The sequence below is a fragment of the Cervus canadensis genome, chromosome 17 (genome assembly GCF_019320065.1).
Source record: "Cervus canadensis isolate Bull #8, Minnesota chromosome 17, ASM1932006v1, whole genome shotgun sequence".
NCBI classification, from domain to species: Eukaryota; Metazoa; Chordata; class Mammalia; order Artiodactyla; family Cervidae; genus Cervus; species Cervus canadensis.
Genome location: NC_057402.1, coordinates 23,745,814 through 23,773,248, shown reverse-complemented (window position 1 = coordinate 23,773,248; position 27,435 = coordinate 23,745,814). Strand labels below are relative to the sequence as shown.

General features: G+C 35.7%; 1 protein-coding gene across 2 annotated transcripts in view; it reads right to left on the bottom strand.

Moving 5' to 3' along the window:
• Positions 1-1,676: 1,676 nt before the first annotated feature.
• BAZ1A (bromodomain adjacent to zinc finger domain 1A) overlaps positions 1,677-27,435 on the bottom strand; it is an 83,635-nt gene continuing 57,876 nt past the window's right edge. For both annotated transcript variants that reach the window (XM_043489640.1, XM_043489641.1), the window contains 13 exons: positions 26,652-26,817; positions 26,161-26,274; positions 23,195-23,319; positions 20,074-20,670; positions 18,031-18,194; positions 17,197-17,351; positions 15,966-16,114; positions 9,198-9,445; positions 8,886-9,112; positions 6,506-6,975; positions 4,467-4,609; positions 3,057-3,144; positions 1,677-2,669 (listed from right to left, as the gene is read on the bottom strand). In XM_043489640.1, the coding sequence (XP_043345575.1) occupies positions 2,473-2,669; positions 3,057-3,144; positions 4,467-4,609; positions 6,506-6,975; positions 8,886-9,112; positions 9,198-9,445; positions 15,966-16,114; positions 17,197-17,351; positions 18,031-18,194; positions 20,074-20,670; positions 23,195-23,319; positions 26,161-26,274; positions 26,652-26,817 (2,843 nt within the window). In that variant the 3' untranslated portion in view covers positions 1,677-2,472. The remainder of the gene's footprint in view (positions 2,670-3,056; positions 3,145-4,466; positions 4,610-6,505; positions 6,976-8,885; positions 9,113-9,197; positions 9,446-15,965; positions 16,115-17,196; positions 17,352-18,030; positions 18,195-20,073; positions 20,671-23,194; positions 23,320-26,160; positions 26,275-26,651; positions 26,818-27,435) is intronic.

The window sequence follows — 27,435 nt, the reverse complement described above, 5'->3', positions numbered from 1 at the left end:
CAAAGCTGCTGAACCATTTTGCATTCCCACCAGCAATGAACGAGAGTTCTTGTTATTCCATATCCTCAGCAGCATCTGGGGTTGTCAGTGGTCTGGATTTTGGCCATTCTAATAGGTCTGTAGGTGTCTTGTTGTTCAATTTTCATGTCTTTGATATATGATGTGTGTTGTTCAATTTTCATGTCTTTGATATATGATGTGTGGCATCTCTTTATATGCTCATTTACCATCTATGTGTCTTCTTTGATAAGATGTCTAAAGGTCTTTGGCCCATCTTTAAATTGGGTTGCTCATTTTCTTATTGTTTCATTTTAAAGTTTTTGTATATTTTGGATAAGTCCTCCAAAAATGCCCACGTCCTAATTTCTGGAATCCCTATGAATCTGTTCCCTTACATGGCAAAAGAGACTTTAAAATATGAAAATTTTAAGGACCTTGAATGGGGGGATTATCCTGAATTGTCTGAGTGGGTGTAGTCTAATCACATGGGTCCTTAAAATGGGAGAACGTTTCCTGGCAGTGGTCAAGGAAGATGTGACTACTGAAGCAAGCACAGAAACCACTGAGAAACTATGAAGACATGTAACGTTGGCAGCTTTGAAGATGGAGGAAGGGGGTCATGAGCCAAGGAATGTGGGTAACCTCTGAAATCTAGAAAAATCATGGAAATGGAGCCTCCAGAAAGGAAAGCAACCCTTTGGAAACTATTTTAGCCCAGTGAGACTCCTGTCAGACTTCTAGAACTAACTTTGCATTGTCTAAGCTGCTAAATTGGTGGTAATTTGTTACAGTATCAATAGAAATCTAGTGCACTGAAACTTATTTTTTTCATGTTTCAAGTGTGTTTAAAATTGCTTATGAAGCATTTTTATCGGTGGCTTAAAATCTGTCAGTCCTAACATGTTATCTTGGTGTTGGTGTCTTTTTTCTCCCTTCAATTTGAACTGTCTGGCTCTTGGTATAATTTTGATTGAATCATGGACATTTTTTTGTGTTGTGAGACTCCAGATGCTATTTAAACCATCTGTCAGTAGCTAGCTGGCCTTCCCAGACCCCACTGACAGGAGAAGCTGGGGCTGAACCTTGTGACTGCCAGATGCAAGCTAAGTCAAGGTTACCCACTCAGCCTGTGTTGCCACCAGAAACTGGGTGCTTCTCGTTATTGCTGGGTGAGTCCTGGCCCTGTACCTGGTCTCCACTGACACCGTGCAGGGATAGAGGGACCCACCATTACTGGCTGATGGGGATGAAAGTCCAGGATCTCTACTTGGTCATCTGTGGCCCTACACCAGTGGGGGTGTTGGCACTTCATTTTATCCTTATGAGGGTGAGGTCTAGGCTCCCTATTTTGTAAGGCTAGTTTTTTTTTTCTATGGCTGGAACAGACTGGTTATTGTCTGAATAGGAAATAGCATTTATTTTAAAAAAATTTTCAGAGTTCTGTTTCTTAACACAGGTGGGTATATTCCAAACATTCTTTTCTCTTTTTAATAAGAATCCCTGGGATAGAATGTTACTGTTCTGACAGAAGGTATCTTACTCCTAAAGGGTTTGGGCAGAAAAGATTCAATTCATAGCTTGAGACTCAGGTACAATAAAACATTGGTTCCTATAGTCTGTATTTATTACATGTAGAAGTCCAATTCTGATTTGTAAAAAATTCCAGAAACTCAGAATACTTGAAAAAAATGTATCATTTTATTTGTACACTTAAAAAGTTGTACATAGAAACTTATAATACAGTTGTGTAAAACTGAAAGAACTGTCAAGGAAAAGGGAGGGTGTTACCTTTATTGACTGATCATTAAGGAAGTTAGAGAAATAAAACAAAAACACAATAAAATGTTTAAAAAAATTAAAGAACATTTTCCAGGTACAAATTTTATAAATACAAAACAAATTCACAAATTACTTTGAATGCTAAATAAATATCTAGTTAATAAACTCAAGACTCAATACCTCCAGCCAGCACTGGTACAGCACTTCAAGGATATAAAATTGGATTCATTCATGTGTAGTGTTGAAAGAATGTGCTCATTAAACAATTCTTAGTTGTATACACTTTTTCCTAGACTGTGCTATAATGGAAGATTTTTCTGTGTCGATAAATCTCCCTTAATACCACACTTCTAAAAAAAGGTTAATGACAAAATAAATCATAGGTGAAAAAATATTTTCTGAGATATTGGGACACATGAATGATCTCAAAATGTACAAAAACCTCTGTAAACCAGTACTGTATCCAATACATCTATCAAACTTATTAGATACTGAACAAAACTGTAGCAAAGGAAATCTTTCCTACATTCTCCTGAGTGCTTAATATTAAAGTTGAGAATATAGTGCAGGCCACATTTCAGTGTGGTCAATCAGTTGTTATTGCTTTATACATATATGTCTGCTTTAGAGCATGATTTAATGTTCCATTTTCATGAACAATTTGATTTCTTCATATCCTTTAGAAGGACAAAATTAGATTCGTGACTTTTTTGCAGCCGGTGGTGTGCTAACTTGATCCACATTCCCAGATGTGACATGGAGTCCAAGTTTTTGAGCCTGAATATGAAAAAATGCTTGAAGCCTAGTTCCAGCTTTTGCTTCACTTGTGTTACGAGGGTTGTACTCAAAGCAGTTCGAAAACATTAATTCAATATCATCGATAAACTCAGCTAGAATGAAAAAACCAAATAAGATTAAATGAAAGTCCATTATAAATATAATCTTTGTTGGTATCATATCTGGAAATCTCATTAAGAAAATGTAAGTCCACTTTTTTTTAGAAATTGAAAACTGAAACAAGGTGGCAGAACTGAAGCTTAATATTTAATTAGATGTATTTTATATAACTGTACAGAATGTCTATTAAGATCAGATTCTATAAAATATATTTAACTCATCTAATCCCCATCCATCTTTCATTTCCATATATGCATGTATAAGCATTTTAGGGATTTCTTGGGATGCCATCAACACAATTACATTAATATGCATCATTGAAAGAAAAACAGCCTTTATTTCCTTAAAATAATTATCAGAGAAAAACATAAATTACTCACAGGCTAATTTATATTCACATTTGTTCACTTTTTCACGAATTATATTTAAGGCAATGGGCTTTTTGATGATGTCATAATAGTCTGGGACCTGTAAAATAATTCAAATATATCTCTCCTATAGAAAATTTATTGAAGATAAGTAGTCAAAAATATGCAAGTTTTGTACTTAAAAGCAACTGAATGTTAACCTCTGAATACTATTATTCCATTAAAATTACATAATACATTTTAGTCATTATAATGTAAAAGATTATTTGATACTGTAAAAGCCTCTCTCTATATACATACATACATATATCTATAAAAAACTTCTTTAATGAGCACAACTGCATTTGTAATGAAGAATAAAATATGTATAACAAAATTTGGCACAAAAAACTACTCAGGAAAAACAAGTTACAGTTGGAACTGAGAGCTAATTTTTATAAGATGCTATTTCAATTAACTCTTCACATTTTGGCTCTATAAGTCTCAAAACAGAAATCTGATGATGTCACTTTTTCATTGAGAAACCTTCACCTCATATTGACAAATGAGGCCCTTTACAATCCAGTTGTGTCTGAGCCCCTCTAATACACCCTCTGCTCCATTCAAACTATCCACCATTCCCATATTCTCTTTTCTAGGTCTTTAACTCTCCCTAAAATGTCCTTATTCCATTTCTCACTGTTGAAATCCCATTTTTCTTCCATAAAAAAACTTTCTAATTCCTGCTATTTATGCCCTCTGAAATGCTCAAATCTATCCTCTCTTTTCTACTTCTGCAAGACAGTGTAACTTCCAGTACAGTACTCTAACACTGGCCTGTCTCTGTTATGGCACATCATATTCTGCCAAACATATATAAATAACCACAGCACCATCTCAAACCCCTTAGTTAGGTTATGCCATCTCTGTTAAGAGTACCTTTTACATCAGTGTTTCTCAAAATGTGGTTCCTGGACCAGCACTATCAGCATCATTTGGGGACTTGTCAGAAATGCAAATGGTTGGGCATCATCCCAGACCTAGGGACTCAAGGACTCTGGGGTGGGGCCCAGTCAGCTGTGTTTTAACAAGCCCTCCGTTGATTCTGATATATGCTAAAGTTTAAGAAACACTGTTTAACATAAGGGAAGTACCAAAAGTGGTATTTAGTTGAATCAACTCTATTCATATTCATTACAGAGAATAAAAACGGTGGTTATTGCAATACACTGTCATCAATTATAAGAATCAGTCACAGAACTTGAAGGGACTGAGGAGACTATGCTAACTTCATTTTCTTCAACATAGGAACCAACTGTCCAAGTTTTGCCTTGTTTTCTAAGTAGACAGTGACTAAATAAGCATTTTGACCGCCTCAAGTTGCCATGCAGATTAAATCAGATAATATACACAAATACATTTTATACAGTTCAGAATCATTACCTGAATTTTAGAAACGAGTTTCAAAAAAGGCCAGCTGTCATCATGCCGTACCAATTCCACAACAAGTTGTTCAAAAGCAGACAGTTCGTGAACTCCTCCCTGTCGACCTGAACTCCTTCGATTAAGTGTCATAGGGGATGATTCTGAACAAATAATTATATTAACTTTAGGTGATGCTAAAATGAAGTATTTGGTCACCATAAGTTAAATACAGCATATAAATACAAACTACATTCAAACAGAAAATCAACACTCTACACACTGAGATGTTAAACTAACACATATTCTGAGAGACAGGTAAATCTGGACCAAGTATTCATTATTTCCTTTTGATCTTAAAAATTTCAAATTGAAATAAAGACTCATTGGGAACAGATTGGTGTAAAAAGAGTGCAATACAAAAGGTAATTCTAGAACACAAAGTTTTTGGGTTGTTCTAAAAATATGTTTTCAACTACAGTAAGATGAAGCAAGCAATCGTCTGGTATTTCCTGAAATACATCCTTAAGAAAATAACCTCTTCAGATCTAGAAACCTGGACTCTTTATAAATTACCTTGCATAATAGAAAATATTTCTCCATGAAATAAAAGACTGTTCTTATAAATCTAACTTCATATGGAGAACTTTCTTAAAGCAAAATGCTTTCTCATAAAATGTAACGTATATAATGAGATCTAAGGTGTATGAATTAGTAGAAAAGGGCAGTATAGTCCATAGATGAATCCAGGTGTTTAAATTCCCTGCTTAAATGTAAATCCACACATTTCCTTGTTTATTTGTCCTTAGGTTAGTAAGTTTACAAATCGGCTAAAAACATTTTTTTCCAGCAGGTTTTTTTTTTTTTTAAGTAAAAATGCTTCAGGTGTATTATTTTCCAAATAGCTTGGGGTTCAGGATTGTGGAAGAGCAAAACAAGTAAGAGGATAGGAAAAGCTCAATTAGATCTTGGTACAAAGTTACCTCATATCCACAACCCACCAAACCTGAGAACCTGATGACTGCATTATGTTGCGTTCTTTCACCAATGAATTAATCCTGTCACGTGTTTATGTAGTACAAGCTACCTAAAATTCTTCAAAGAACAGTAATTAGCATTCTTTTTTTTTAATTGCAGGATAACTGCTTTGCAATGCTGTGTTGGCTTCTGCTGGACAACAACGTGTATCAGCTGTAAGTATACACATAGCCCTTCCCTCCTGAGCCTTCTACGCCCGCTGTCTCCCCCACCCCACCCCTTTAGGTGGTCGTAAGAGCAGAGCTGAGCTCCTTGTGCTGGACAGTTGCTTCCCATCAGCTATCTATTTTACAAACAGTAGTGTATTTATGTCAATGACGAGTAGCACTTTTTATGTGTAATTTCTTTTTGAAATACCAAGGTTTTATTACCACTATGATAAAGAAAAAAGAGGATAGCATTAAAGAGATTAATGGGTAAAGAGATTATTACATAGATAAATATGACAAATAATTTATCATATAATAAACATGACAAAAATGTAACCCTATATAGTATGTAAACAATTTATATATTATATATAAATATTAAAAATAATTATCAGAATAAAAAAGATAGCTGGTAATCGCTCCCTAACAATACTAATGTTTCCAACTCTCCCTTGCCCCCAAATTCAATGTCAGGTGGGAACCTTACCAAATTACCAATTGTAGCTTGTCTAGGTGATGTTGAGTGTGTGTGTTTTGAAGGAAGCAAAGGTGGATGAGAATGAAATGTGTTATAATGTGATATACTGAGGTTGTTCAAGTATTGGCCAAATCTCTCCATTAAACACAAAATGCTGTTAGCAAATTTCTTTCAAGTACTCTGCTACACTACCACCGATACTAGCAGTGTAGTTGACCTTTATTCCCCAAAGAGCTGCCCCTTCTTTGAACATTATGCTTCAGGTCAGGTTGCTCCCTAAAAACTCTGTACAGTGGACAGCCTTTCAAAAAGGATACAAACCATCTAAACATTCAATCTTTTCAGATTACTCAATTTTCTTAGGTGAAAATAGATTAATTTAGACATCTTCATACCTGCAGATTGTCTTTTCCTGCCTCTTCTCTTGGATTCACTATCTTGGAGGGAAAGCTTTGAAGCAACATTTAGAGGACTGGACTGCTCACTTGACTTTGTGGCAATCACCCTGAAGTTAGGGAAGCTGGGACTATTTTCTGGTGTATTATTAGCACTTTTCCTGCCTCTGCGCTTTCTACGAGGACTAAGTAGTTCCACGAATACATCTGCTTGCAGCAGGCCATGACTCTGGCGAGTAGAACGACTGGCGATTCTTAAAGATTTAGTTTCTGTAGGAGGAGCAGATTTTATCTTTCTTAGGCTTCTACCAGTAGTTTTAGAAGAAACAGTTGTTTTCGGTGTACTCTGCTGACTCCGTGAAGTGTATCTTCCAGGGTCTTGTCGTTGGCCACGACTTGAGAAGGAAGAGCTAAGTCTCCCTCTTGTTTTAATTGATAATCTAACTTGAGGTCTTCCTCGTTTTGGTGGGCTATAAACAGTGTTAGAAAACAATTATTGTACAGAGCAATGATGCACATATGATACTTTTATCCCCTTTGTTCTACTATTCAGCCAATGAGTTTAACACACATAACTTATGTGTTACTGAGACTTGTCCTCAGTAACACATGGATAAGCAACATCCTTATTACTCAGTTTTTTCCCCTGGTAGTTCAGATGGTAGAGAATCTGCCTACAATGCAGGAGACCTGGATTTGATCTCTGGGTCAGAAAGATCCCCTGGAGAAGGAAATGGCAACCCACTCTGGTATTCTTTCTTGGAGAATTCCATGGACAGAGGAGCCTGGAGAGCTATAGTCCATGGGATTGCAAAGAGTTGGACATGACTGAGTGACCAACTTTCACTTTTTTTTAAAACTTAGAACTGATGAAATCTAAAATGTGCTTTCATTTATTTATTTATTTATTCATTTCTTTGTAATGCAAGGAGAACATATAATATTTCTCAGTAACTCCAGGACATCATCGTAAAAATCAAATCCTAAGTCATGAATAAACTATAATCAGATCCTCAGGAGAACTGAATAAATAGACTTGATCATGTTGAAAACTTAAAATGCAAATCTTTAGTTTCCTTATGCTTCAGGAGACTGTCACTCCTTATTATTGATACCGAGGTAACCTACAGTTTTGGCCAATGGGTTCCACAAAAGTAGGCCTTGAACCTACTATTCCTCAACACCAGGCCAAGAATCTCTTTGCTATATTTTGATGTTTACTGTAAGATACAAAACTATATTCAACCTTTTAATTGCCTTTATGTTGTAGACAAAGATGATACAATCCCATTAAGCCTCCTATATCCATCTCCCCACATACCTGAACCTCTGGTTTGCCTAAAATATTTCCAAGAATTTTCCAGGTTCTTTATTGTCTTTATGCTTAATATAACACTGTTGAGTTGGAGCTACTAAAGAACTTGCTTGTAACAGAGGGGCTGGCTCTCTCTCCTCACCTCCCTCAGGCTGTGACCTTCCGGGACTGTGTCAGTGCCAGCTGCCCTTGCTGCACATTCACGTTCTGGATTCCACGTGTATGTGTGCACGCTCAGTTGCTCAGCCCTGTCCGACTCTTTGCAACCCCACGGACTATAGCCCTCCAGGCTCCTCTCTTGTGGCATTTACCAGGCAAGAATACTGGAATGGGTTGCCATCTCCTACTCCAGGGGATCTTTCTGACTCAGCGATTGAACCTGCATCTCCTGTGTGGGCAGGTGGATCCTTTACCACTGAACCACCTGGGAAGTGATTCCACATGCATGGAGTTCAAATGTTGAAAAGGGATGGGAGAGTCTTAGGGACAAACAGGAAGAGACTGCCCAGCAGGAATAACCAGATCCATTCATGAGGGCTGGGTGACACAGCTTGCACTAAGTTGTCAAATACTTGTAGTGTGGTACAGTAGTATAGTAGGTGCTGACGTGGCGGGAGTATAAAAATACAACGTGCTTCCTGGCATTTCTCTCTGTTGACTACCAAGATCACCAATATTTGGGTATAACTTCTTGAGAAAGCAAAAGATGCACCCAGAGCTGTGCTCATCTGTATCTCCTAGCTGTCCTTTGGACTGCTTATTTGCTACTTTAAGTAAAAAATTAAGTAATATCAACCTTAATGAGGCTCTGACTTGACATCCTATCCAAACTTAAACTCATACTTGACTTTGTTATCTGGCTAAGTTCACACAAGGACCATACTCCCTTGGGAATAATTTCATATGTTTATAATACATAAAAAACAAGGGGAACTTTACGACACTATACTGCACACTTGTTTTTTAAAAATTAGAGGCCCCAACCACTCCATTTGTATTTGAAAAGTCAAGAGATTGCCTAGTCATGACTCACAAACTCTCGTTTTATTGCATGTTAGGACTTACCTGACTTCTTCTTCTTCTTGAGAATCATCTTCATCTTGTTCTACCTCATACTCTTCCTCTTCACTTTGACCCTCTTCTTCATCATCATCAACTTCATCATCCTCACCTTCCATACTACCTTCCATCTCATCATCACTTTCCAAGGATGGTCTCTGTCTAGAGGAGAGTCTTCTAGAACGCTGCTTTGGCCGACACTCTGGACAAAACCAGTCTCCTTCAGGCACAGTCTGATAAATCACACAAATGATCAGTAATCATCTCTCACTCAAAATCTCAATTCTAATCTGAGAAGCAGAAGCAGAAGAAAAATACCTTGAGCTTTGGTCGAACACAGTAGGTGTGGTGGCCCCGATCACAGCCGTCACAAAGTACCATGTTTTCAGCATCACCCTTCTTTCGGCATATCTTGCAACGGGCATTCAGTATAGACTTAGACCATATCACACTACGATCCAGGGTGGAGAGATGAAGAAAGACTTGGGATAGACTAGCAGAAGAAAGGAGAGACTCTCTCCAACGGTCCAGGACTGTTTTATAAGAACGCCCACTGTCACTGGCATCTTAAATGAAAGGGAAAGTAATTAAAACTTCCTAGGCAAACCCTAGACATCTCCTAGTACTATTTTTCTTGGTATTGTTAAGTAGGTAAGAATTTAGAGTTCTTCTCTCCTAATACTTCACAAAAAGACCATGTTGATATTAGAAACAAAAAATTCAAGATAAAGAAAATTTGCTGAGCCACACCTTGTTTATGACATGAAGAATTACTTAAATCTGTAAAACAAATGCTTGGGGATTTCAACAGTTAAAAGAGAAAAATAACTTAGGGCAATGTGTTCTGAATCTAGCAATCTAGTTCTTTGTATCAAATCTTGATCTTATTGATTGAAAGTTGGCTAAATACAATAATAAGTCAGCCACTATTCATATGAATCAAGAATGTTATTGCCTCATTTGCAGATAAAAGATGAATTGCTCTTTAAGTTAAGTATCAATCATATTTGAGGTTTCTTTTGGTGCTAATGAAAATGTTCTGAAGTTAGATAGTGGTGGATAACTATACAATTGTGAATATATTAAAAACCACTGAACTGAACAATTTTAAAAAAAGGTGAATTTTATATATGTGAAATATGGTTCAATAAAACTGTTACTACAATATCAAGTATGTATAAATGCCAACTATATTGCCTTCTATATCTAAAAAAATATTGTTTTTAAAATAAGGTAGATTTAAAAAATGTTAATACCCCCTTAAAAAGGACTTTCAGTACCAATTTTTATACAGAAACATTTGAATCTATTAAGAATCATTTGACTGGACCCTATTAATCTAGCAAGTCTATCATTTTACATTGGCATGTGACATTGACCTCGAATTGATCTTCACTACTGCAACTACCTTTGTTTTCCTAAGACATTATACTTAACTATAAAGCGCCTACCACATCACATCAAAATTCTGCAAGATATATCCTCAAATGAAATCTCATGGATAGTAGCATGACAGCTAAGAAAACATTGGCTGTGGAGTCAGTCTGCCTTGAGGTGAGTACTAGCTCCCCTATATAGCTTGGGCAAGTTACTTAAGGTGCCTCGGCAGCAGTATGTGGCTAGCTTATACCTCTGAGCGCTGTTGGGAAGATTAAATGAGATAATACACATAAGACATGTAAACTCTGTCACAGTGCAAATGCTATTGCTGTTATCATTATTCCTGCATTGTATTTTCCCTCCAATATGCAGCATTTTAGAAGATACGAAACAAGTCTACTCTATGGCCCCTGCTTTTAAGAAAATTTTAATATAGCTGGGAGGATGACGATGTACACAATGAGGTGAAGTCATAAAGCAAGAGACCAGTCAAACATTAGCAGATTTTGAACTTTTGTTTGACTGTTAGGCCAGAGGGAGAGATAGGACATGAAACCTAGGGCCCACTCAATGTGGTGAATCCTCCCTTAAAAGTTAGGGCCCCAAAAGGCTGCACCTGAAAGTGTCAGGGTGGAAACAGGTAAGGAAGGAAACAGGCAAGGAAATCTGCTCATCTGGACCATGGTATTGGGTGGAAAGCGGAAATAAATCTATTTTATGTAACTACAAGCAAAGCCTTGAACAGGTTTAAAACCTAAAAAAACACAAGCTAAGATTTTAAAGTGGTCCAGGTGACCAGAGTTCCAGAAAAACATCTATTTCTGCTTTATTGACTATGCCAAAGCCTTTGACTGTGTGGATCACAATAAACTGTGGAAAATTCTGAAAGAGATGGGAATACCAGACCACCTGATCTGCCTCTTGAGAAATCTGTATATAGGTCAGGAAGCAACAGTTAGAACTGGACATGGACAACAGGCTGGTTCCAAAAAGGAAAAGGAGTACGTCAAGGCTGTATATTGTCACCCTGCTTATTTAACTTATATGCAGAGTACATCATGAAAAACGCTGGGTTGGATGAAGCACAAACTGGAATCAAGACTGCCAGGAGAAATATCAATAACCTCAGATATGCAGATGATACCACCTTATGGCAGAAAATAAAGAAGAACTAAACAGCCTCTTGATGAAAGTAAAAGAGGAGAGTGAAAAAAGTTGGCTTAAAGCTCAACATTCAGAAAAATAAAATCATGACATCCGGTCCCATCACTTCATGGCAAATAGACGGAGAAACAGTGGCAGACTTTATTTTTCGGGCTCCAAAACTGCTGCAGATGGTGACTGCAGCCATGAAATTAAAAGACGCTTACTCCTTGGAAGGAAAGTTATGACCAACCCAGACAGCATATTAAAAAGCAGAGACATTACTCTGCCAACAAAGGTCTGTCTAGTCAAGGCTATGGTTTTTCCAGTGGTCATGTTTGGATGTGAAAGTTGGACTATAAAGAAAGCTGAGCACAGAAGAATTGATGCTTTCCAACTGTGGTGTTGGAGAAGACTCTTGAGAGTCCTTTGGACTTCAAGGAGATCCAACCAGTCCATCCTAAAGGATATCAGTCCTGAATATTCATTGGAAGGACTGATGTTGAAGCTGAAACTCCAATACTTTGGCCACTTGATGCGAAGAGCTGACTCATTTGAAAAGACCCTGATGCTGGGAAAGATTGAAGTTGGGAGGAGAAGTGGACAACAGAGGATGAGATGGTTGGATGGCACCAGCTCAATGGACATGAGTTGAGTGGACTCCGGGAATTAGTGATGGACAGGGAGGTCTGGCGTGCTAGTCCATGGGGTCGCAAAGAGTCGGACATGACTGAGCGACTGAACTGAACTGAACTGGTGACCTCAGGTATGACAGAAACAAGGGCAAATCTCTGTAATGAAGCAACTTCTGCAGATTAAGTTCTAAGGAATGAGAGTTAATAGTCAACAACCACAAGGCACATGTGGAAACAAAACACTATCATCAAGAGCCTGCAGAATCTGACCCATAAAGAGGCATGAGACACAGAATTAGACACTATATAAAATAACTGTTTAATATGCCTTAAGAAATAAACATTTGAAGGTATGTGTAAATGACCAAGCCATTTGAAAAAGCATCTGGATCTCTAAAAATAATTGAGATTTATAACTCAATGAGAGAAGGAGAAAAATGGATGGGTCAAATGACTCTTTAGACAAAGCTAAAGAGAAATATTAGCAAAGAGGGACATAAATGCAATAATATAGTTCATGTGATTTTCTTCCATCCTCTCATTTTGTGCTTCTATTTATCCTAATTTTCTAACATAAGTCTTTATGGAAAGTTCTGCCCTAAGTGGGACTCTCCAAGGAAGAAGGCAACAAGAGTTGCTAGTTCAAAGATCTTAAAGAAATATTTCTGGGTAAATCAGAGGGTATTCTTATTGGTAATGGCAAGAAATAAGATTGCAGAGACCAATGTGAAAGAATGGAAGAAAAATTATGACAAACCTTTGGAACATTAAAAGTCAGTTTGACTGGTTCTTGACTCAAAGGCTGGTGAAACTATAGGTTTTGATCAAAAAAGATGCTTTAAGAAAATTAACCCAGTGGTAGCTCCCTTTTTAATCCCACCTACTCCAATCCATTTAAAATATTCTAAATATGAAATATAAATGGATGTCCATATTTTTCTATTTTTGTATAACTACTTAAAAAAGGATTAAAAAATAGTATATAAAATTGATTCCATTTTTTCTGTTGTTTTCTCATCTTAAACTTTGCTTCTCCAGATTATACAATTCTCAAGGGCAGAAATGTCTTTCATTTTCCATTAAGCTAGCACAGATAAATTCCTCAAGATATGGCTAATTAAAAGCATTTTACTAATATAAAATATTGGTAGATTCATATGATCAAATATCACACCAGGAGATTTTATGCTGCTAACTACCACTACACAGTAATTCATGTCACCATGCCATGCAGGCTTCCCTAGGAAATAAAACAATAACATCTCCTACTCCAGAATTCTCCCTATGCTCATAAAGGAAAAAACAATGTGAATAAATACTATATGTAAAAGAAGTACACGTAAATTCCATAGATGTTCATTCTTTAACAATAACTAAGTATATTAAGGTTCAACAATGTCAATTTTTTATATAACAGGGTAAAAGAGTTTGATTAGCTGAGGTATGAAATGTATCAAGAAAAAGAAAAATTTTAGGAAGATACTGTTTTATATAAGCTTGCCCTCCACCCTACTCTCTCCAAAAAACCAAATTTAAGGTTTTTCCTTCAAAAGCTAAAAATGTAAATCAATATTCAGCAGTAAAGTAAAATCATTATTCCTTAAAAATATAAAATTCTTTAAAAAGTTAAATATTTACCATCTCTCACACTAGACTGATCTTCCTTTTTCTTGCCCCTTTTTTTTTCTATCTCCCTTTTGATCTTTATTAATTTCTGTGCTACCAAGTTTCAAATTGATAAAGTTAGTTTGACAATCCCCTCCCCATAGCTTAAGGGTTTAACCATAAGCATGACTTAATAAATTATATTACCAACCTAAAACAAATATCACATCTTACCTAAAATTAAGTGAAATATGATTATGTTCCCCAAGTTTAAAAAGTCAAGTTTTATCAATGTGATTGATCACTAGAATAAGAGGGACATCTAGAGAAGGTGGAATATAAGTAGAAATTTTATTTCTTACTTGATTCTTCAAGAAACTGAAATAATTTCTGAAGCTAAACTGGGAAAATTCCTACTATAGTTAATTTGCTATGTTGAAAAATTATCAAAACCAGAGAATTTTAATGTTTTCTATCTCAAACATTCATAAAGTGGAATACCCTTTTCTCTCCTGGATTAAGTATATATTCTTGATTACCTTGCTCCAAATATTTAGACTACCTTAAAACCCTAGAGGCACTTCCATTTCCTGCTGTCTCATTCCAAATAGATCATTCAAAGGCTTAAAAAGTTACAGACACCAGTTCTATTAACTTTGAGGCAGCAATGGTAGATGGTAACATCCATTATTACAAATGATCAACATCTGACTCTGACCAACATTTACAAAGTAAAGTAAGCTGAACACTTACAAAATAAGTAAGGCAAGTTGAACTTGTCTTATTTCATTTATTTTTTCTTTTATATGTCTCAGGATGAAATGAATGTCTAAACACTGCTGTATACAAACAAGCATAGGGAACACTATAGTTCTCTGTTCTTGTATAATCTATTAGAAGTAAACTGCAATATCGCTCAGTGTCAACTTTTCCCTTTGTCTAAATATTTAATAAAAGGTACTGATGAAAATACAAATATATTAAATAATAAATTTGATCCCCCCCTCACCAAACCTATAAATAGCTTTAACTGATGGCAATTTCAGAAGTGGAAAAATCAGCAGAATTACATTTTATTCCCATACCCCTTTTGGAATCACAGAATTAATAGTAATAACATTTTACATTTATAAGAGTCCTATGACTTACAAATAACTTTTAATTGAAATAACTGTAAATTCACATGTGTTTGTTAAGAAACAATACAGAGATCCCTTATATATATAATTTGATTTCAACACAGAAAGTATTAGGAAATACCAAAGACAAAATTAACAGTGATACAACAAATACAAATTTGAATCTTTGTGATTATATGTATTCTATTTCTTACAAATGTTACTTTCAATGTGAAAAGTGAGTTATGAAGCTCATGGTGGAATTATCAATTTATAAAAAAAATTAAAATATGGACAGGCTTAGAATAATGAGATACTGACTACAAATTCTTCATTTTAAAAATAGATAATTTATGAATATACTAATGTTTCAAGTACCATATATTTATGAAAACTTTGTTCTTACTACTCAAAAAATTAACATTAAAATTGTTTTTAAAGGATTTTAGTCTACTCAAGTCTCTCTCTCAATATGAGATCAAAAAGATATGGTTTAAAACAACTTGTTTCTTCTAGTACTTTATTATTGAGATATAAACTATCTCAATATAATGAATTATAAATTAATTCAGTTTTTCAGAAAGACCACAGCGAACTAGAGGCAGTTATGATATGAAAACTGATTTGGAACTTGAAACATATTTTCCTAAAAACATAAGGATTATGTTTCCTAGATTAGTCCTAAAAAGCAGATTAATTTCATAACTACTGAAACACACTCATGATAGAATCATTTCTGTCATCCTAACCATATATTGTAGAGCACCTCCTCATCTATGTACCCTGAAACACTTGATATTTCTGATTTAGCACGTCGTACACATGCTCAGGTGAGTGACCCACATTATTAAACCATACCCTTAATGGGGGGCATTTAAGTAGTTTCTTTGAGGTTCTGTTTTAAATGACAATACATTTAGTGTTTGATTATTCAGGGTCTGGAGAGTCATAGGACTTAGTAATCTCTTTGGAAGAAACATTCATAAAAGAGACTGACAGAAATAGTTAAACAGACATTCATTGAAATGAATGAATACCTAGAATAAATTTTTAAAGTATTATTAAATAAATCTTACCTGAAAGAACTTATATTTTCAGATTAGTTGATCAATTTTATTCTGTCAGCCAGTAAAGTTCTATTAATTAAGGGGTAATTGAAAAGCATTTAAAATATAACATATTTTGAATTAAAAACAGATACTCACCAAGTGGAGCTTTTAGAAAACGCCTCTCAATACCCTGTTCTATTTGAAAAAGTGCCATTGCAAGATGATGAACCACGTTGCTCACTGACTGTGGTGTACTTGCATTAGTTGAGACAGTACTTGGAGATTCTGTTTTTATGCCCAAAAGTCTACAATTAAAACATTGAAGCATTTATAGTACTTAAAACCACTATTAGATGAAACTTGAGTCCACTGACTTATCCAAATCCTTACTTATACCTGTGTAAGAAATGGTTTCCTCAATCTCTAGGAGTTCTCATAAGCCACCAGGAAAGGGAGAGAAAAACATGAATCAAGAGCTAAACTATCATGTCATTTAGGCACATCACAAGGGCAAATACAGAGAGGTGGGAAGGTGGATGAGAGAAGGCTTAGAAGGCTTTAGGAAAGAAGCCTTTCCTTAGAAGGCTAAGGAAAGGTTTCAGAGAGGTGATACCAGATGGGCCTTAAGGGAGGAGTAGCTCAGGCAGCTCATCTCTATATCTCATGCTTCAACTTTTACTTATAGCTGCCTCCTAACCAACTAGTTCCTTGGCCTCCAATCCTACTTTCTTTGTAATAAGTCTCCATGCTGCACCTAAAACGACCATTTAAAAATGCAGGCTCGAGAGAAAAAAAAAAAAAAAATGCAGGCTCATTTACTGAAAACCTGTATAACGTCTTCCTCCCAGTTTCATATCCTCTCCACCTTTAGGTCTCAGTTTCACAGTCACTTCTACCAGAACTCTGACCCTGCTCTGTAATTGCTAGCTTAAGGTCCCTCCACCATTTCCTTCTAGACAATAAACTTCTCCTAAGGGCAGATGCTATCTGAAAAAGTAAAATTATCTGTCTATAGATAAATCAGTTCTGATTAATAGCTCAAATAATATTTTAGTCTATTACAGTTTACCAAGTTCTCTTACAGAAAAGAAAAATGGATAATATAAAGCTACTTTCTGAAATTAATAAAACTTTAAGTTCAAAGACTTTTTTAGAAACTTGAATAACCACCATCATCCTAACAAGCTGTTTTCTGGCTGCTTTAGTACTAAGAGAGGTAAGAGAGAACTTGTGGTTTAGCAAAGTCATCATTTCAGTGGTGATAAATATTAATGTCCTCACAATAAGATTTTAAGACAATGTTTTGAAGAAAAAGAAACATTTTCTTAAAAACAAACATAAAATGGCAAGAAAAAGTGATGGTTACTTTAGAAAATCCTTTTTGTACCTGTCTTTTACTATGACCTTTGCTTGCTCATCAATTTCCATCTCCTCTACATCTTCATTCACAGTTTTAATTATCCCGTTTTCCTTGTTTTCCTCATTTAACAGCTCATACCGTCCACTTTCTAACGCTGATCTCCAGACGTGTCGATCTGTAACCTGTAACAAAACTCAAATTTACTAACCCTGAAAAATGGCATGTAGTGTTCCTAAGAAGTATGAAGTTCAATGTACATATGAAAAATTCATGAATATTCTAGAACAGATTGTGAATCAAAAAGAGATCTAAAAATAAGGTTCCTAAGTGGCCAAAATGGAGTTCATATCAATCATAGATGGAAGCTTTAATGCCTTACTCTCTATATAGTGAAATTATAAATGACTCTAAGGTTGGTCACCTGACAGTAGCAAAAAAGTGACAGATGATAGCAAAGGAATGAACAGAACACACATATCAAGCATGAATTACTTACAGATTTTAAAAAGGTAACAAAGAAACCAATAAACAAACCAGACTCAGCAGAGCAGGCAGGAGCTAGTCAAGGAAGAAGAAAATATCCTTACACATTTCAACATCTTGGATGAAAATACCGTAAAACAGATATTTTTTTAAATACCAAAAGTTAATATTAAAAAAGGTTTTAAGAAAGATTTCTATCTATATATATATAATTTGATACAGGGAAATAAAATTAATTATAAAAAATGTATCACTCCTGCTATTTATTCAGAACACACATGCCTTGACTATATCAAATAAGTTAACAAACATAAAATATCAAATAAGTTACCAAAATTCTTGTAATTAGGCAAGTTAAAAATGGGAACAGGTACAAACCTTGATTGCTCCTAATGTTCCTTGGTAGATTCTGTCTTCAATATCCAAAAGAAAATCTCTCAGCCTCAACTCAAGCTGTCTTTCTGCAGACATCTGGGATGGATCATATACATTGGAAGATCTTCCCCGATTATATGTAGGTTTGCTATCAGTTTGAGGTTTGTCTGAAATAGTTATCAGACATCTTTATTATGATTTTCTCATTAAAAAATATAATTACCCATATGACTGTATGATTGTGACACAGTAGATATAAAAACACCTAGTAAGTCCTCAAGTACGGGGAAAAAAAGAAGCAAATGTTTGCACATCATTTATCTGATAAGGGACTTGTATCTATCCAACAGAATATATAAAGAACTCTTATAGCTCAATAAAAAGACAAATAATACAATTAAAAAATGAGCAAAGGATCTGAACACACTTTTCTTCCTTTCTCTTTTTTTTTTTTTGCTGTGCCATGAAGCTTGCAGGATCTTAGTTTGATGATCAGGGATTGAATGCAGGCCCATGGCAGTGAAAGTGCTGAGTCCTAACCACTGGACCACCAGGGAATTTCCCTGAACACATTTTTTCTCTGGCCAATAAAACCATGAAAAGATACTCAACATCATTAGTCATTTGGGAAATGCACATCAAAACCACAATGAGATACCACTTCACACCTCTACAATGGCTAGAATAAAAAAGTCTGATAACAAGCATTGAGAGGGATGTGGAGAAATTTAACCTTCAACATAAAATAGTGAGCCACTTCAGGAAACAGTCTGATGACTGTTCCTCAAATGATTAAACAGAATTACCATAGTGCGTAGTGATGATGTGTGCATGCCAAGTTGCTGCAGTTGTATCCAACTCTTTGCAACCCCATGGACTGCAGCCCACCAGGCTCCTCATGGGATTTTCCAGGCAAGAATACTGGAGTGGGTTGCCATGCCCTCCTCCAGGGGATCTTCCTGACCCAGGGATCAAACCTGAGTCTCGTGCATTGCAGGCACATTCTTTACAACTTGAGCCAATGAGGAAGCCACATGACCCAGTAATTTCACTCTTAGGTATATACCCAAGAGAAACGAAAACATATGTCAGCAAAAATTTATACACAAATGTTCAAAGCAGCATTTTCCATAATAGCCAAAAGGCAGAAACAATAGAAACGTCCATCAACTAACATATGGATCCGTAAAATGCACTAAAATGTAGTCTACAATGAACATAAAGAGAATGAAGTACTGATGTATGGCACAACTTGAATGAACCTTGAAAACATTATGCTAAGTAAAAGAAGCCTGTCACAAAAGACCATGTATTATACAATACCAGCTTTGGGGATAATGAAAATGTTCTAAAATTCACTGTGTAAAATATCTAAGAATATATAAAAAACTATGGAATTGTACACTTTAATTAAGGGTGAACTGTATGACAAATGAATTAAATCTCAACAAAGCTGTTAAAGAATTGTGATCAACAATTCTTAGAGAACTAAAGTAGTCATGGTATTAATATAACCCTAAATTTAAGATCACTCTACCTATAAAACCCCATTTACACCTAAAAATGCCTTACTTCTTTCTCTTATTTGTCATCAACAGACCAGTCATCAAATAGGAAATACTGCTACCTGCCTGAACTGTCCTTGCAGCCCATCTCCTAAGGTGTGATCACTAATAGAACCTGTCCCTGGACCCTCGGCTAAAACCTTTAGTAAGTGACCTCACTCACTATCAGATCTCAAAACTCGATGGTAACCCTAGTGCCTCAAGTATTCAATCTACTGATCAAACAATGAGCTCAGAAAGAGTATGTAACTTCTCATATTGTTAAGATGTGTTTCTCATAACCCAAGTGGAACCCAGGAGAATCTAGAAAACCTTATTTCTCTAACTAGCAAATTTCTCTAACTCAAGAACTGACAGCATTGTCCAGATGAAAGAGAAAGTGTTTTAAATACACCTCTTGATAGTTTGAAAAATGTTTACTCCTGACCCAGAGATTACAGGAAGAGAAAAATAAAGGAAACAGGTTTCATTGAAATTTTACCTGAAAAGTGAAATTTCTCTTCAGAAAATCGGGCTAGCTGTGCACATATTCTGCTTTTCTCTTGCAACAAAGTTTCTTTTAAGGCACTCTCTCTATGTCCTCTAGAGTTAAGGGCTTCAATCAGCTGGTCCAGCTGCTCACAGGAACTGTAAAAGCACCACCGATTTGGCTTGTGCACCGGTTTTGGCAGCTGCGCACTATCATCACACGGACCGTGGTCAATGCTGGAGGTAGATTCAGACATCAAAGGATCTCCAGTTTTAGCGGATACCTGAGGTGCTTGAGACTGTACATTATTCTGAAATGATGAAGGTCTAGGCAACAGCATGTCTTCAGTGAGACCAGAATAATCCTCTTCAATAAACAGTCCAGGAATAGAAGGGAAAATCCAATACCGCCTGTACATGCGGTCACGGCCCAAGGGAAAGATATTGGTGCATGCTATGGCACTTTGGATTTTTTCTAAGAGCTCTTTCTCTTTTCGTTGGTGTTCCTGTTTTAAAGCTTCTTCCTCCTCAGCAGTAAGAGGCTCTCTTGTTACACAGTTGACCTCATCTTGCCTCGTAAATTCTTTAAATCCATTTTGTCCCCTTTTCCCTGTAATTGAAACAATCATCATATTTTAATTTTTCACTAGAAAAACATGACACAAGCTACCCCAAGTTACTACACATTACGGAGTAAACTATGTGCCACTCCCACACACCCCCAGTTTGTAGGTTGAAGTCCTAAACCCCAATGTGACTGAATTTGGAGACAGGGCCTTTAAGCAGGTAATTAAGGTCAGACTGGTGTCTTTAAACAAGAGGAAGGGAGACCAGGGCACTCTCTCTCCCCTTGTGGGTGAGAAAAGGTCATGTGAGGACGCAGTGAGAAGGTGCTATCATCAGCTGAGAAAAGCCTCACCAGAAACTAACCCTGCTGGCACCCTGACTGGTACCCTCCAGTCTCCAGAACTGTGATAAAACATTTTGTTGTTTAAACCACAGTCTGTAACATTTTGTTATGCCAGCATGAATAGACTAATACACTATGTTAGTAAGAAATCGGCCCACTTAAAAAATCTTCTATCTCCATACTGGAGAGTGTGCCAGAGTCTGCTAGTTATTCTGCCATACATTCAGTCCTTCTTCTAAGGCAGAAGTTAGCAAACCACTTCTATGAAGGGCTAGCTAGTCAATATTTCAGGCTGTGTGGGTCATATGGTTTCCATCACAGCTACCCAACTCTGCCACTGTGGCATGAAAGCAGTCACAGACAACACGCAGATGAATGCGCATGGCTACATCCAACAAAACTCTATTTATGGCCACTGAGTCTGAATTTCATGTGATTTTCACAAGTCACAAAGTATCACTCTTTTAAATATTTTTTTCCAACTATTGAAAAATGTAAAAACATGGGTGGTATTAAAACAGGGGGCAGGGAGGATTTGGCCAATGGGCTGTACTTTAACAACCACTGCTTTAAGGTAACAGAAGCCTTAATTATTAGCAGGCACCTAGCAATCCAAGAGAAGGCCATTTCCCAGATCCTCTTTCCCCAGTAAACATGGCTACATTAGAAACTGCTGGTCAAAGAGACGGAAGCAGAAGCATTCTACGTAACCTCTGGGTTTATGCCTCTTTTCCGTTTTCCCTAGATAGAATGGAGACAGGGTGATAAATCATTTTGGAACATGAGGATGGCAGCAAACCCTCAAGGATGACAGTACCAACAAACAGAAGGAGCCTAGATTCCTGGCTGGCCTTTTACGCTGTGTTGAAGAATTAGACTTCTCTCCTGTTTCAGTCATTGTCAAATTGTTTAAATGGTTGGGGGCTGTTTCCTCTCTTTCCTTTGCCTGAAAGGGTTTGTGTACGATTGGAATTATCTGCTTCTTTGAAATTTGGCAGAATTCACCACAAAGTTGCCTAGGAACAATGTTTTCTTTATAGGAAGGTTTTTAATACTAATTCAAGATCTTTAATGGTTTAGGACCATTCACATTTTTAATCTTTGTATTAATTCATTTCTATAATTTGCCTTTTTTCTAGGATTTTGCTTTTTGCCCTCTATTTTCAAATTTATTGGTATTAAATTGCTGTTATCCCCTTATCTTTACATTTCTACTCTATCTCTAGTTATGCTGCTTCAATTTTTAGCCCTAATTTTGTTTATTGTGATTCCTTACTCCCCTGAAAATCAATTAAACCAAGGTTTGTCTAGTTTGTGTCTTTTTCAAAGAACAGATTTTTGGCTTTGTTGTTTTTCTCTATTACAGTTTTATTGTCTATTAACTTCTACTCATATCTATTGTCTCCTTATATTTAGGGAGAGTATTCTAGTTTTTACCTCTAACTTCTTACATGAATGCCTAGCACAATTTGCCTTTCTACTTTCCTAATATGTATTAAAGCTATAAATTTTCCTGTAAGTAGAGGGACTGTATCCAATAAGTATGGACTTGTATGGACTGTATCCATCAATATGCAGTATTAATTAGTTTTAAATATTTTTAAATTTCTATTAGGGCTTCTCTTTTGAAACTCTAATTACTTAGAAGTATGTTCTAAATTCTAATAGTGTAAGATTTGTTTTGGATTTCCAAATCAATTGCATTGTAGTCAGAGAATACAGCCTCCATGGTATTGTATAAGAGATTTTCTTTCCACTTACAATAACCATTTAAAAAATAATGTAAAAAAAGAGATACTGTCCAAATTACAGGCACAGAATAAACTTAAGTATCTCCTTTAATAGTTATCAAGTGAAAATGGTTAGAGATCCTCAGAAGTAACTTGTATCACAAGCTTTAAAAAAAAATGTATTTCCTTTACTCCACCAACTTATGAGATTACTTTAAGGCAGCAGAGATTTCCATTCTCAGCAATATGACACCAGTTACAAGCATTACTGATCTTTGCATCTCTAGCATCTAAAAGGCATTCAATGTTGAATGGGTACATTATAGAATAAAAATTTCTATTTGGTCAACATAAAGTAGCAAATACAAAAAAGCAACAACACACCTTGGAATCACAAATGGAAGTAATCTAATATATATTTCAGAATAGTGAATTAATAATATTCCTTATCAATTAAAAACAAGCAAGCATGCCCTTAAGAAATTCTGTATTACCCCTTCTGCCTCTTTTATGTGGTCCCGGGTCATCTTCATCTTCAGTAACTGTATCTTGATCTTGTTCCTTTTGCTCTATTTCTTTGCTCTCAGTGCTAGTATCAAAATCTTCCCTTTCTTCCTCCCTTAAGGAGAAAAAAATATTTATAATTCCATTCATGAAATATTTATTGCCTGCCTATGAAGTGCCAGGCTTTATCCTTCAGGAAGTAGTGAACAAGATAATACAGAGTTTATAGTCTTGCAGATAATGATATAAATCATTGCAAAATTAAAATATGTAATAAATACTAAAAAAGAAGTTCAAATGCTATGAAAGCATTTTGAGGAGAACTTGATCTCTAATCTCAGGGATCAAGAAATGCTTGCTTAAAGAAGTGATGTTTAAACTGCAAGACTAAAGAGACTGGGAGGGGTGAGGTGGCAGGTAAGAAGAAATCTTTATTCCTAGAAGAAGGAATAACCTGCAAATGCACTGAGCTCAGGGAAAAGGAAGGAGCTTGTAATTTTAACAGGAATGTAAACAAAAAAGAAGCAATTTAAGATACGAATGAGGAAAATCAGGGCAAGATCATATTGGGCCTAGTAGGGCATTATTCAAAGAGTAATGGGGGTGGGTGGGGAGAAGCTACAGGGAAAAAGTGGAAGAGTTTAGAAAAGGGAAATGACATGATTAGAAGGTACTCTTGCTGCTATGTGGAAAATCATCTGAGATAGAAAGCAGATGAGGGGAGACCAGTCAAGAGGCCACTGTAATTAGTCCAGGTAGCTGGGTGGGAGGTAATGGTGGCTCAGAGTATAAAAGGATATAAACAGACAAACAGTAGAAGGGAGAAGTAGACAAATTCAGGTACAGTAAGTAGGAACAATATGGATGTTTTACCACTGGATTGTCCAAATCAAAACTAAAGTTGTGTGGAATTTGAATTCCACCATTTACATTCTACATTCAAAGAGTTTTGCAAACTCAATGTATTTAGGAGACAGAGGGATAATGTAAATGAGTGAGGTTAGATGAGTACAAACATATGAAGTGGTGGGATCTATTACATGCCTAATTTCTTTTTTTAAAAAACTGAGATATTGCAAGTAAAAAATAATTTCAACTATATGAGGCAACGAATATTAACTAAGTTATAGTAATCATTTAACAATACATACATTGATCAAATCATTATTTTGTATACTTTAAATGAATATAGTACTTTATGTATAACTGACGTAATTGGAAAAATATGTATATAAAAAAAATTGAGACATAGTTCACATACCATAAAAATCACCATTTTAAAGTGTATGACTCAGTGGTTTTTAGTAATATTATCAAGGTTGTACAGTTACTGCCTCTATCTAATTCATCATCTCGGAAGAAAAACTGGATAGCCATTTTCAATTCCTTTTCCTCACTGCCCCTGGTAATCACTGATTCTACTTTCTGCTCTGGATTTGCCTATTCTGGACTCTTCCTATAAATGGAATAATTACATGGTCTTCTGTGATTGGCTTCTTTCACTTAGCATAATGTTTCCAAAGTTCACCCATGTTGTAGCATGTATCAGAATTCCATTCCTTCTTATTTCTGAATAACATTCTGCTATAAGGATATACCACAGAAGCAGTATATCATTTTGTTTATCCATCAACTGATGGACTGATGGACATTTGGGTTGGACTATTTTTTGGCTATTAAGAATAATGCTGCTATGAACTTTCATGTATACATTTTTGGGTGAATGTATGCTCTTAATTTTCTTGGGTACATACCTAGGAGTGGAATTGCTGGCTACATGGTAACATATGGTTTAGATTGTCAGATGAACTGTCAAACTTATCCAAAGCAGCCACACTGTTTTACACATCCCTGTGAGCAATGTATGAGAGTTCTAATTTCTTTATTCTCACCAACATGTTATTGTCCCTCAACTGAAATACCACCATCTTAATAAGTGTGAAGTACTATCTCATCATGGTTTTGATATGCATTTCCCTAATGACTAATGATGCTGAGCATCTTTTTATGTGCTTCATATAGATCTTCTTTGAAGAAATGCCTGTTAAAATCCTTTGCCCATTTTCAAAACTGCGTTGTCTTTTTACTATTGAGTTGTATGAGTTCTTTATACATTCTGGATGTCAGACCATCATCAGATATATGATTTATAAAATTTTTTTTCTATTCTCTGGGTTGTTTTTTTAACTTTCTCAACAGTGTTCTTTGAAGCACAAAAGTTTTCAATTTTGGTGAAGTCTATTTTTTGTTTGGTTGCTTGTACTTTAGGTGTCATATCTAATATTAACTTTCTCAAGGTATCCAAATAAATCCCTTAAAGTATTATTGATGGCCATATAAAATACAACTGTTCCAAGTTTGTGACCTATGATCTTAAGATGTAACTGGTATTTTTATATGTAAAGTATAATCAAAAGTCAATATACTAAATTTGGAATACTGAGATTTTTAGAATTTCTTTTGCAGATTTTATTTTAGAATGATTATTTCTGTTAATTTTGAATATGATTTGCCATCTACAATATAGGAAAAGTTCCCACTTGTCTTCACAGCCAATCTTCATCCCTAATAATGTCGCTATGTAATAAAATACTTTAGGCAGTCACTGAATTATTTAAGGCGCTGACATCTTCTCCTTCCACCTTCTACCGAAAGTTCCAATCTCTTCCTCAAAAGGCTTGAAGGAACTCTGTGAAACCCAGAGTACAACCGTGACGATGGTGGCGGGAGGGAGAGATACTATCAGTGATGCTAGGACGAGTTTTAGAGTCCCTGAAAGTGCTTTAAAAAAAAAAAACCACATGTATATCTGAGAACTGGCTGTATGTAAACTTCACAAGCTTGCTGACACTATTACAAAACTACAGAAAATTAGTTTTCTAAAGCATTTTAGAGTTTAAGGTGCTGATTTTTATTCTTTATGTCATCCAGATAAGCAGTGTAATTCAAACCATACCCAACAGATATATCTGCGATTGAATTTCTTTGCTCATCTTCCTTTAGTTTTTCTTGTTTCTCCTTCATTTTTTGTTCTTGCTCCTTAAGTTTTTCTTCTTTCCTTTTACGAATTCTGAAAGTTAAAATAAAATATTATAGTCTATATGATACTTTTAACTTTTAGTATCTTTAACCACCCAATTACAGAAAATGCTCCAAATGTTATCACAAAATTATAAAGTAATCTATTCAGAACCTCTCAGTGGTACACCAGTGCCACATTCCAGCCCAACATGGTTTTATTTTTTTTTAATAAGTTTTATTACTTTTTATTTTTTTTTGCTGTGCTGTACAGCATGTATGGGATTTTAGTTCTCTGACCAGGGATTGAACCCATGTCCCCTGCATGGGGAGTGTGGAGTCTTAACCACAGGGAAGTCCCCAACATGTTTTTAGAGGCAAAGAAATAAACAGCTTTCATTAGCACAACGGACTGTAATTCTCTCTCACCTAGCAGCTGCTTCTTCCCTCTCTTTTCGATGTTGTTCTGCTTTTAACTCCCGGAACTCCTGTTTAGCTTGTCTTAATATGTCAACATAATCTTCAATGAAATCCCTAGTAGAAACTAGGGTCAGTAGTTTCCCACAGAGAGCATGAAGTATCTTCATCTTTTCTCCTGCCAAAAATTGGTAAAAAACTTCTGGATTATCAATGACAAGAAAAAATTTAATTTGTGGCTCAATGTGAAAATATTTAATAAAGACTAGGGAAGAGTCTCTTAAGAATAACTAGGCTAGTAGCATTTATGGAAAAAAAACAACTTTGAATCCAATTAACAGTTATGTGATATACAACGCATTTCAAATACTAATAACAACCTTATATACTAGTGAAACAGACATGAAAAACTTTCTAATTGCAAAGAGTTAATTTTTAAGTTTTAACTTTAGGCTTATGTATGAAGTTCAAATCAAAACTAAGTTATAACCACATGAGACGCAAGACATGGGTTCGATCCCTGGTACGGGATGATCCCCTGGAAGAAATGGCAACCCATTCTAGCATCCTTGCCTGGAGAATCCCTTGGACAGAGGGAGCTTGGCAGGCTACAGTCTACAGGGTTGAAAAGAGACATGACTAAGTGACTGAGCACGCATACACGCACGCGCACACACACACACACACACACAAATGGCAACAGGTAAACTGCTACTCAGAAAAGACTGTACAAAAACACTACCACAAATTTAAAAAATTATATGAATGCTAGATCAACTATACCACAATAAAATTT